Genomic DNA, 12,627 nt, shown 5'->3' on the forward strand with positions numbered 1-12,627 from the left:
ACGCGCGGAGGCGTCGGGTTTCGCGCGGCGCCGCTCTAGCCGCGCGCGAGGACGCTGTGAGCCCCCTCCCCGCCCCCGCTGCAGCCTGTGGCTTTCCCCGCCGCTCCAGGTCGGTTTTTCCCGGCGACTCCAGTGTGACTTCCAAACTCCCGGGCTCTGGGCACACCTCGGAATTTGCCCCCGCCTCCCGCCTGCTCCCCTCGGGCCCCAGGAAGTCGCGAGCGCCCCAGGGGTCGCCCGAGGAGTGGGCTCGGGACCGCGGGCAGCGCAGCCTGCAGAGGGGGCGCCGCCGGCAGCGATGAAGCCATCTTGGCTGCAGTGTCGGAAAGTCACCGGCGCCGGGGGACTCGGGGGGTCCCTGCCCGCGTCGTCTCCCTCCCGGGGAGCCGGCCCGGCCCGCAGGGCGTACGTGGCCCCCGGCCCACGGGGCGCTCTCGGGGGCCGGGGCTGCCGGGCGCTGTCCTCGGGCGGCTGCGAGTACAAGACCCACTTCACGGCCTCGGTGGCCGACCCCGAGAGGTTCTGGGGCAAAGCCGCGGAGCAGATCAGCTGGTACAAGCCCTGGACCAAAACGCTGGAGAACAGACATTCGCCTTCCACCAGTTGGTAAGTGAAGCCTTCGCCCACCCCCCTCCCTTGGGTGCCAAGACTTGGCGTCCCCTGCACCGGAACCTGGAGTTCTTTTGGGAAAGAGAATGCGACTGGAGATGTGCTCAGACCTTTTAATTTGTGTTTAATTTCAATTTCGTAGTCAGCTCTTTTGCCTTGTCCTGCAGGATTCGGTTACCTATTGTGAGCCCCGCTTCCTATAGACCAGAAATTTACCCGTATGGCAGGGCTCTGCTTAGTTGAGCAAGAGCCAGCACCCAGGGACAGCACAGTCTAGTGTGGGAAGCAGCCACGGGGAAACAAGTGCAAGACGAGGGATAAACTAGGGGAGTGTTACTAAGTATCCACACACTCGGAGGAAGAACGACTTCAATAAGATCACACCTAAGTAGGGTTTGGAAGGGTGGATATGTCTTCTCAAAGTCCACAAGGTCCTAATTATTAAAGTCCACGAGGTGGAACACAGGTTGAAATTTGACTGTTGATATGGTTGCGAATAATTGTGTTGGCTGGAGAGGTGGGAAAGGGTGCTGGTGAGTCAGGGGTTGGTTTGGGAAGGGATTTAGGTATCATGCCAAGTAGCTCGGATTAGGTCCACAGCCCTGTCCTGTATATGAAGCTGCGGTACGGGGTACCCAGAAAGGATATGCATACAGGTAGGTGGTGCTAGAAATCATGGTAGGAATGAAGTTTTTTGTTTTTCGTTCTCCTCCTAGAGTTGCAGTTATAAACATTGTTTTTATATTGTAACAAACAGAGATACATTTGTAGAATAAATGTCAAACTTGCCAGAGTATTAAGGGTGAGTCACACCGTCAGAACTCAAGAGTTGTGGCTGCTCTTTGGGCCACGGGCCTTAAGAGTGTGGTTGCTTTCATCTGCTAGCCATTAGGGAGAGATGTTTCCTGTAAAAGTTTGCAAAACACTGCAGTGGGGTTTCCCACTACCATTTCCAAGTTCCCAGCAGTGAGATGGGGGAATGACATGGTCAGGTTTGCATTTGACAAATGCCTTCTTTTTTTTTTTTAACAACTTAATTGGAGTATAATTGCTTTACAATGGTATGTTAAGTTTCTGCTTTATAACAAAGTGAATCAGCTATACATACACATATATCCCCATATCTCCTCCCTCTTGTGTCTCCCTCCCACCCTCCCTATCCCACCCCTCTAGGTGGTCACAAAGCTCCCAGTTGATCTCCCTGTGCTATGCGGCTGCTTCCCACTAGCTAGCTATTTTACATTTGGTGGTATAGGTAAGTCCATGCCACTCTCTCACTTCGTCCCAGCTTACCCTTCCTCCTCCCCGTGTCCTCAAGTCCATTCTCTAGTAGGTCTGCGTCTTTATTCCTGTCCTGCCCCTAGGTTCTTCAGAACCATTTTTTTTTTTTTTTTAGATTCCATATGTATGTGTTAGCATACGGTATTTGTTTTTCTCTTTCTGACTTACTTCATTCTGTATGACAGACTCTAGGTCCATCCACCTCACTACAAATAACTCAATTTCATTTCTTTTTATGGCTGAGTAATATTCCATTGTATATATGTGCCACATCTTCTTTATCCATTCATCTGTCAATGGACACTTAGGTTGCTTCCATGTCCAGGCTATTGTAAATAGAGCTGCAGTGAACATTGTGGTACATGACTCTTTTTGAATAATGGTTTTCTCAGGGTATATGCCCAGTAGTGGGATTGCTGGGTCACCTGGTAGTTCTGTTTTTAGTTTTTTAAGGAACCTCCATACTGTTCTCCATAGTGGCTGTATCAATTTACATTCCCATCCTCTCCAGCATTTATTGTTTGTAGATTTTTTGATGATGGCGACAAATGCCTTCTTGTTGAAAGTAGGAACCTAAAATGGAGAAAGACATCTTGATGGAGACTGTTCTCTGTCACCACCATGCTCTGTCCTCTGTTGATTATTTGGAGCTGTTTACGTGGTTTTATCTTTAGAATCTGAGCACATTTCCCCATCCAGTTCAATTTTTTCAGTAGTGTTTCAGAGGAGTTTTCAGATCCTCTCTTATGTGCTGGACAGTGGCCCAAGCACCCAGTATGCATGCGGTGAAGCGGGAGGGGTAGGAGTCTTGATGGTCAATAGCGTGGTATCTGGTGCCGGAATTTTGAGTTTGAGTTCTGGCCCTTAGAGTTACTGGCTGTGTGTTCATAGGCAAGTTGCTTAATCTCTCTGTGCTTCAATTTTCTCGTATATAAATGTAGAACTAGTAAGAAGATTAATTTATTAAAGAGTTAAGACCAAGTCTTAATGAAATAGACCCTATAAATGTTAGAGGAAGAATAGTTGTCTTTGTACTTTCATACCACAATTATTTAAGAACAGGAAATCCTAGTGTTTCTCAGATCAAAACACAGAATTATTGTCTCGCCTAAGAATGTGTTCTCAAAAAGTTCTATGTCCATATATCTGTCATAAAGTATGGAACTGAGATTATTTACGTGAGCATCCTTCACATAAAACTGTGTGCAGAGAACCCAATTAAGAAGTCCCTGGGATATTCCAAGTAAAAACCAATGAGGGCCAGACCTAAGGCAATGGTCAGACCACTGCCAATGGTGGCAATGGAAAGGAAAGGGCAGGTTTCTAGAGGATTAGTTGAAGTTGGTGAGGGCTCAAGGGAGTGCAGAGAATGTGGAAATCAAAGTGTCCATCAGATAGACATTTAAGATCTGGAGATTTTCTCTTGATGTTTTTTTCTCTTTTTAATTTCTAGTTGCTTGCCTAAATTTTAAAAAATTGTATGCAGGCTTCCGTGGTGGTGCAGTGGTTGGGAGTCTGCCTGCTAATGAGGGGGACATGGGTACGGGCCCTGGTCCGGGGGAATACCACATGCCGCGGAGCAACTAGGCCCCGTGCGCCACAACTACTGAGCCTGTGCTGTAGAGAGCCCGCGAGCCACAGCTACTGAGCCCGCGTGCCGCAACTGCTGGGGCCCGCGTGCCTGGAGCCTGTGCTCCACGATGGAGAGGCCACAGCAGTGAGAAGCCCACGCACAGCAGCACGGAGTGGCCCCTCTCTCGCTGCAACTAGAGAAAGCCCGCGTGCAGTGACAAAGACCCAACACAGCCCCAAATAAAAACAAATAAATTAATTAATTAAAAAAATTTTGTATGCATAAAATGTTCCTTTTTTAATGAGGATTTTTGTCAAAGGGTTCTTGTAGGTATTTTCAAAAATTCAGTACATTGTAGATCCCTGACATTTGACAATATTGTATCTGAATTCTTTGTCTTTGTACTCTTGGAATCACATGGTTGTACCTGTTTTACAGCAGCCCAACAGATCAAAGTGAATAACAGATACGTCTTTGAGTCTGTATTTATTTTAGCAGTGTGATTCCGTCTTACTGAGGAGTTTGGTTGGCAGAGCAGAGTCGGGGAGGCAAGTAGGCGCAGCAGACCATACATCTCATCTGAAACTTCATTCAATACGTGGTTTCAATCTGAATCCTATTTGCAGATATTTCTCATTGGTTAACCTTTTTCTGAAAGGGTAAACTCAAGGGCAGGACAAATGTCTTTTTTTTTTAAATTTATGTCCCTAGATTCTAGGACAGAACAGACATATGAGTTTGAAAAGTGATAGTCAGATAACAGGATACATAGATCTGATGGTTTTTGATTCTGTGGTAAGTGGATACAGGCACAATTTGATGTGAAGGTGCTTTGCTTACTTCTTTTTGAAGCTGGGATGGGGGAAGGGAGATGTTGACTGCCAAGTTCTTAAGTAAAATGAGGGGGGGTTGCTACGGCTAATTGTTCTCTTCTAGGTGGAGCTGACACAGGTGTAGTCAAGATCTCTGATGCCCTTTGGCTTCCGAGAGGCAAGAGGGATTCTCTTTCCTCATTAAAAGCTTGTCTGTTCATTTTTCATGAAAGTAAACTCCCCTCCGAATCTACAGGCCTACCAAGAGCCCCAACACATAAATAGTAATGCATATTAGCTTTTATAATGGCGTAAACTACCCAATAGTAGTTTACAAATGCAGTAGTGTGAGCATGGAATAGAAATCTTTAAGGATGATATACTAGGGACTTTCTATTGTAGGCAATAGCCCTGTAAAACACATTTCTGGGACTGTAATCGCTGAGATCTTTGAAAGACATATTACATGTAGGTGCTTTAGGAACATGTGAAGAACCACCTTTCCTCACAGTTTGTTGGTTAATGCACATTGTTGACACCTAGCTTTGGGGGGACTAAATTCTCTATTATAGAGACTTCAGTAGAGAACTGCAATATAAGGTGAAGCAATTAGAACTCCTAGTAATTTCTCTAATCCTGGAACAACAGAGTGGATGCTTTGGTTATTTTCTCCTGATGAATTAGACATCCTGCTGCCTTTCCTGAAATTGAAATCCAGCTGCCACTCTGAAGAATTAGGCAATTCACTTTTGCATGCATTGTGGTTAACTCTTCAGTCTGCGTCATCCCTTATCCCTTTCTTTGAAAGCATTGCAATTCTGTTTTAGTTTATTTTTATTTAAACCACATTCAATGATCAGACTCTCACATACTGTTTGGTTTAGAATTTAATATGCATTAACAGTGACTATAAGCTGAAAAGGAAAAGTCTCTGACTAAATGCAGATTATTGGAAAATGATTTCTGCTTGGTTAACATCTCTATAATGGAAATTGTTTAGGTTAACATGCAAGATATCAGTTTCTTACTAGCTATGAGATAAAGGTTGTTTAATCCCTCCAGGTCTTAAAATGGCTCATAAGTGAGAAAGACACCAATCATTCACTCACTGTGTGTATAGTACAGAGAAAATGATGAAAGAGATAGTGGAGAAACTCACTGCACAGCGGTAGGGGAGACATACATTAAATAATTAAAAACCTATTTATTTAGAGTTGCAGTAGATACTATGAAATAATAGGGGGATTTAACATAATCTTTTCTGGAAGGATCATGGTAGGAGTCTTGAAGAAATGATGGTTAAACTGATATCACAATGAGTGGAGATTAGACTCAGAAGGAGAGAGGAACATTGCAGACAAAGAAAACAGCACGTGCAAAGTCCGTGAGGTGTGAAGTAGCTCAGTAAATTCTAGAAACTGAAAGAAGGCTAGTGAGGCAGGGAAATTATCAAGAAATAATAGAAGAAGAAGAGAGCCATATTGTAAATGGTCTGGTGAGTCTTGTTAAGGATTTAAAAATTTCCTGGCACAAAACACATGTCACATAGTAGATGATCAAAACTTGAATTTACTACTTTTCTTTCTGCACTGGAACAAGAAATGTTTGCGTTCAACCCCAGGTCCACCACTTGCTTTGGACAGGCTTCAGTATCCTTATTGAAGAAGAATAAAATAAGAATGATGATAGTATCAATTTCTTAGGATTATAATGGTGGTGGGGAGCATGTAAAACGTCTAGGACTGTGCCTGACACACAGTACTAGGTACTAATGTCTTTGGAATATATAAGCTAATAGGGTCCAGGAAGTTTTCAGGGAACTGATAGCATTTAAACTCAATCTTAAAGTAGGACTTAGAAAGAAAAACACTTCTGTGTGCAGAACAGACATGACAGAGGGATAGCGGTGAGAAAGAACCAAATATGCTTGTAGGATAGAATGAACAGTAGACCAGTTGGCTTCTAGTGGTTATTTTGAGTTACTTGTACTCGAATTCAGAAGGTAGTTTCAGGATGGTTTTGGAAGGCTTGAAATAGAAGCTAAGACATTTGCATTCACTTCTTAGGCTGTAAATCACAACCTGATTGTAATCCTGCAGACAGGTTTTGTGTGACCCAGGTGTTTTTTATTTGTTTGCTTTTTGAAGTAGTTGTCGGTATTTAAACATTGGAAGATTTCATCTAAAATCTAAAATTCCTTTAATGATTCAGTTTTTGGGGGCTTCTCTTAAAAAAAAAAAGCAGAATATCTGTCAGCAGTGAGTCAGCATTCTTGCATTTCAACACTTGGCTGGAACTGAGTGACTGCTGTCCCAAGCTAAATTAGACATAGTGACTGCCTGGCAGTGGGGTGTAGGGAAGTAAAGAAGTTATGGTAAACGTGACAATTTGACTCAGATATCCAGGTGGAGGAATTGATTGTGAAATTAAAGATAATGAGTTGAAAACTTGGCGAGGACTTGTAGAATTATAGATTTGACTGAAATTTGTAAAGAGGTGAAAGCTGAAGCTTGGTGAATGCCAAGTGGGGAGAGAGAGAGAGCAATTTAGAGGGAGAAAGAGGAGAGAGAGAGAGAGAGAGAAAGAAAAAAAATACTAAAAACTGAACTTGGAAGACAAGTGGAAGGGGAAAAAAAACCTATGAGAGTGAATGAGCCTTGTTCAAAGAAGTAGGAGAAGGAACAGCAGGATGTTTTTGTGCCATGGAGTAAGAGGGAGAGAAGAGATAAAAATAGGGCAAGTCAGTAGCGGTAAAGGGGTCGAGAGATGTTTTTTTTGAGGCTATTGAGGATTGAAGGATAGCAGTTTTGACTCAGGGATCCTCAGTGACTTTTTATTTTTTTTCTTTTGCGGTACGCGGGCCTCTCACTGTTGTGGCCTCTCCCGTGGCGGAGCACAGGCTCCGGACGCGCAGGCTCAGCGGCCATGGCTCACGGGCCTAGCCGCTCCGCGGCATGTGGGGTCCTCCCGGACCGGGGCACGGACCCGTGTCTCCCGCATCGGCAGGCGGACTCTCAACCACTGCGCCACCAGGGAAGCCCTCCTCAGTGACTTTTAATAATGCGATGTCAATGGAGAGATGAAAGCCAAAGCCAGAATCCTGCATTACAGGGTGAACTGATGGTAGGCAAAAAGAGTCCATGGAGATGTTTGACAGTGACAGGAAGGGAAGACAAGATGATACCGTGTGGAGGTGTCTGGGTTACCTGAAAAATAGTTTCCTCAATATCTTTACTTTCCCCACCTCCCCCTTTAGGAGAATCCTTTGTTTAATGGCAGAAGTGAAGAAATCTGTGAAATAGGAATCAAGGGAATTTTCCTTATTTTGAAACCTGTTCCCCATCAACAGGACTCTGTGTTTTTACAAGTTGAACTTTGTGTGGTTTCTTTTCTTTTTTTTTTTTTCTTTAGATACCACAAGTTCATGGAAGAAACAAAATGGAAAAGTCTAAAAGATGGAGTAAAAAGCTACTCAGCAGATCTATATGTTCTTGTTGTATATTGCAGAGATTCTAGTGAGCTAGATATCTAAGCATTTGATTGTAAGTTTGACAGGGAAGATAAGGAGACAGTTAAAAAAAGATGAAGGAACTAAGATTTGTTGATTTTATTAAATTATTCTGGGGTTTCAGACATCATGTCAATAAGTGGTTCAGAGGGAGGGAAGTTCTTTATCTTGTACTTGCAACTTTTCTGAGTTTGACATTCTTTCAAAAGAAAACAAATATAATGTGGACTTTATATAATCAGAAAGTAATTTAATTCCTCTACTGAATTTTGATTCTTTGGCAAACAATTAGTCAGCCACGTTAAGCTGTTTCAGAAATTCAGTCTCTCTCTCTTTCTTTCTTTCCTGTAAAATTTCCTTCGTATTTATCAGGTATTATTAAAATTATATTTAATTCTGGTTTGAAGGTGAGAGTTTTATCTAGAGATGAAAAATGTGTCCCCTTTTGACAAACTCTAAATGAAATGAATTTATTCATAACATTGTGCACAGTACAGGTATATTTAAAATTTAAATTATCATTTTTTATAAATAAAAAATATTTTATGAAGGTACCTGGTCAGCATGAAAAATGGCCTGTTAGAGATACTGTCCCTCAGATAACCTCATCAACAAAGACCAATTTCAAAAGATTGGCCTTATTTTATATTCTAAAGGTCAGCGGCTTGGTGCTGTTCTGTGTGTAATTTTCTCTGTCATGCTGCTGAACGTTCAGGACAGAACAGAGTGAACTACTGGAATGCTATGATTACATAAGCAAGGATGGATTGCCTGACAAATGGCGCAATCAATGAACAATGGAAATTCAACCAGCTGTGACCAAGTGTGGGAGAAAGTCCAGACTCTTATCACCTCCTGGAAGGTGGCTTACTTTTCCTTTGTTCAGGCTATATACTGTTAGTTGAGAAAGAAAAAATCCAGTGGTTGAAATTATTTGTTTCTCCTTCGCCTCCTCCTCCTCCTCCTTTTTCTTTTCTTTCTTTTTAAAGAATTTCTGCTTAAGCAGCAACTCCATGAGGGAGATCATTGCTTCCCATTGTGGTGTGACATTTGTGAGAGAAATGTGTGGGAGGCTAATGAATCTTTGTGATAGTACATATGAATGTAATAACTTCTTTAAATTGCAGTTTTAGGAAGCACATCTGAATGTAGAAATTAATTATTTAAACCATGTGGCTAGAGAACTTGTAAAAAGTATGAATTATATAAACTTTTGCTGGTATTATGGCCAAATGAGGTAAGCGACAGTGCATAGAAAGGAGAAGTATTATTCTTATACTATCTAGGAAAATTGAAGTTTAAGAGTTTCCAGTTTGAAATAGTCCAGTGGAAAATCTTAGAATAGCTGAAAACAGGTTTTTCAAATACATTGTTAGAGAAGGATAGTGTTTGATTTATAACTTGTAGGTAAGTAGTGAATTTTACTGATTTAACATATAAGTTGCTCTCAGTGGAAGAAACGCATCTAAAGTCTGTAGGTCTTTGATTTAAGAGATAACTCTGGACAATAGGAATACGTTCTCCTTAGGTTTTGATGTTAGAATAACAACATTTCCCAAGTATAATTTTTAAGATGTCTCCCAAGTGACATCAGTTAAGTAAAAGAAATTTGGGTAGATTAAGGGAGAAGAAGGAATGCTCAGTATCTGCTGTAGACATGATCAATATAGATATTTGTGCAAAAAAAAATTAGTACAATAAAATGGTAAAAAAAATTTAGTAGTCGAAGGGACATAAAATCATTATTATTGACTGTTTGCTAAAATAACCATAGGCAAATGCATCGGAGCTTAGAAAAATCTACTTTTGCACTAATCTCACTTTGCTTTCTCTCCACACTTTTTTAAAGATTTCGTAAAGTTTCATCAATTCTTAGTTGAGAATTTAGCACTTTTTTAAACCACAAATGCCCTGACATTGCCTTCTTCCCAACTCTCCCTGCTTAATCAAGGCTGAATGAAGTTTGTCACTGTTACTAATGGGAATTTGTACGATAAGCCAGTGGTCCCCAACCTTCTGGCACCAGGGACCAGTTTTGTGGAAGACAGTTTTTCCACAGACGGCGAGGGCTGTGGGGGGATGGTTCGGGTGGTAACGCAAGCAATGGGGAGCGGCCGGGAGCAGCAGATGAGGCTGAGCTCGCTAGCCCACTGCTCACCTCCGGCTCCGTGGCCCGGTTCCCAACAGGCAGCGGACCGCTACTGGTCCTGGCCTAGGGGTTAGGGACCCCTGCGATAAGCTATTTTGGTGGGTAGGAGAAAAAAACTATTGAGGATCATTATTATTATTATTATTATTTTTTTTTTTTTGCGGTACGCGGGCCTCTCACTGTTGTGGCCTCTCCCGTTGCGGAGCACAGGCTCCGGACACGCAGGCTCAGCGGCCATGGCTCACGGGCCCAGGAACTCCGCGGCATGTGGGATCTCCCGGACTGGGGCACGAACCCACGTCCCCTGCATCGTCAGGCGGACTCTCAACCACTGCGCCACCAGGGAAGCCCCGAGGATCATTATTAGTGGAGAAAAACAAACTGATCTGGGTTAAAACTTAGGCCCCACTCTTTGAACAATACATTGTCCCAAATAATTATAAAATGGGGACTGTGGTGGGTATTATTGTTCATCAATGTCTGTTCTCTACTTTTGAGCACACAGGAGGACTGGATTTCCTCACCCAGGCGTGGTTATGTGATTAGCTTTGGCTAATGCAACCAGACTAAGGCGTGTCACTTCCTGGTGAAACATTTAGTGGCCAGTGCTTCAATCCTTAGTCCCCTCTGGTCTGTCAGATCCGTCGTGGAAGCACCTGTAGCCTGGATTGCTGAACAAAAATGCATAGATAACAATGCTTCCGAGAGTCCACTTGAAGCCTCAGTAAAGTTGCATGAGTGAGAAGTAAACGTTTTTTCAAGTTGTTGAGAGTTTGCCATTGTTACTGTGTGTAATCCAGCCTATCTTTATTGATCGTGAAATCAACAATATATGTATAATCTATAATAATAACTTCTAGGACTGTTAGAATGAGTAAGTTTGCTCATGTACATAAATAGTGAGTGTCCAGCATATAGTGAGAACAGCTAAGCTTTATGGTATCCATGCTATGAGCCAGATACAATACTAAGTACTTAAATTTATTTAAGTACTTGAATTTATTTAATATTTCTAACAACCCTGTGACGTCAGGTACCTTTTATTCTCGTTTAGTGGGTATGGAAATGGAGATACAGAGAATTTAAGAAACTTGACTAAACGTATAAAACTAGTAAGTAGCAGATCTAGGATTTGAACCCAGGCAGTCTGAATTTAGTGTCTGTACTCTATCTAAATATATACTACATTATATTGTTTCTATAATAATTGTCTTAGTTAATTTTAGTTTTTTTTTTTTTTCTTTTCTTACCTCTTCTCCACTGAAACCACTAAAAGTAATTTAAAAAATCTGGATCTACATGTCAGAAACATTTGGAAAATATCTCTATTATATCTGGAATAATAGATTGATGTTCTTTGAAAAAATAAACTGTTTTTTTATATAAAATATTTAAAATGTGTACAACAGTCCCAAAAGTGGTGGGAGAGGGACTTTATATTAATTGTTACCTACTTTAGAAATGTTTCCTGGACAGTAGAAAACAATATTAAGCCCTTCTCTTAAAAATGCTGTGTTGGTTTTCTGGCTTAAGGAAAATCTATAATGACCACATTACTCATTGCTTGTAGTATGCTTTAACATTATTTTTATGAGAATATGGTGATAAGTAGCCTAGTTAATTCATCTAATTATGAATATTTGAAAATTTTCCCTCCAACTTCTCAGTAAAAGAAAATACTAGGACTTGTTGTATGTTTGTAATTATGGAAGTTGTTGATTTTGATTACTTTGTTTAATACATTCAAGTATAGTATTCTTTGCTGTTTTGCTTTCATTGCTTTTCATCTTGATCCTAGTGCAGGTGGACAGGCCTTGATAAATGGCGTATGTTAAGTGCAGAGATGAGTATTTTTAGGAATCATATTGCATCTGTGTCTCTTGGCTCCAGTATGAATATCTTATTTTTGAAATCCAGTACAAGGACCATGAGTTGTGGGCTGTCTCACTTATCTGTGTTATACCATAGGTGTTGCAAAACTTTGGGGAACAAATGATCTAAAAATGTTAAATTTTCCTTTGAGTGTTTAGGGGGTGATACACAATAATATTTGGAGAGTCTGTAATAGATTGAGAAGGAAACTCACATGTGATTATTCTCTAGCTCATGACTGAGCTATTCATTCCTTTCTTTAAAACTGAGGCATGCCTCTCAATAATGATAATAATAACAACAGTAATAACACCCATGGCAGTACAATAGCCGTCGCTAATTATGGAGCACTTGCTCTGGGTCAGACGCTATGCTGAGACTCTATGTATTTTTTGAATCCTTCTGACGCCTTGTGAGATAGGTTTAGTTATAATGCATTTTTATGACTGTGTAAACTAAAGGACAGAGAGATTAAGTGACTTGTAATATAGCAGTAGACTTCATTTTTCACACCCATTGGGTCACGTCGTAAAAGCCTAATTTTGGTAATGAGTTGTGACTACACTCTTTAACTTCTTCTGTCTGGTTGTCATATGACTGTACCTAGAAAGTGCAAAGGAATGAGAACAATGTTAAAATTTTAAAAAAATTTTAATCAGAGATGTAACTTCCTTTCTCCCATTTGTCTCCTAGGTTTCTATGTGTCTTCCACTCTCCTCTCATTTTAGTGGAATGTAAATCTTCACTGTTTTCCCAGAGTCAACTTGTACATGTCTTCTTGACAAATGGTTCTTTCCTAAATAGCCCATCACCTTGAATCTTA

General features: G+C 41.3%; 1 protein-coding gene across 1 annotated transcript in view; it reads left to right on the plus strand.

Moving 5' to 3' along the window:
* Positions 1-298: 298 nt before the first annotated feature.
* Positions 299-12,627, plus strand: part of ACSS3 (acyl-CoA synthetase short chain family member 3) — a gene marked incomplete at both ends in the record, with an annotated part of 153,865 nt that continues 141,536 nt past the window's right edge. Inside the window, one exon of the mRNA XM_079714394.1 lies at positions 299-606. Coding sequence (XP_079570520.1) covers positions 299-606 — 308 coding nt within the window. The remainder of the gene's footprint in view (positions 607-12,627) is intronic.

Source organism: Hyperoodon ampullatus (genome assembly GCF_949752795.1).
Source record: "Hyperoodon ampullatus genome assembly, chromosome: 11".
Taxonomy (NCBI): domain Eukaryota; kingdom Metazoa; phylum Chordata; class Mammalia; order Artiodactyla; family Ziphiidae; genus Hyperoodon; species Hyperoodon ampullatus.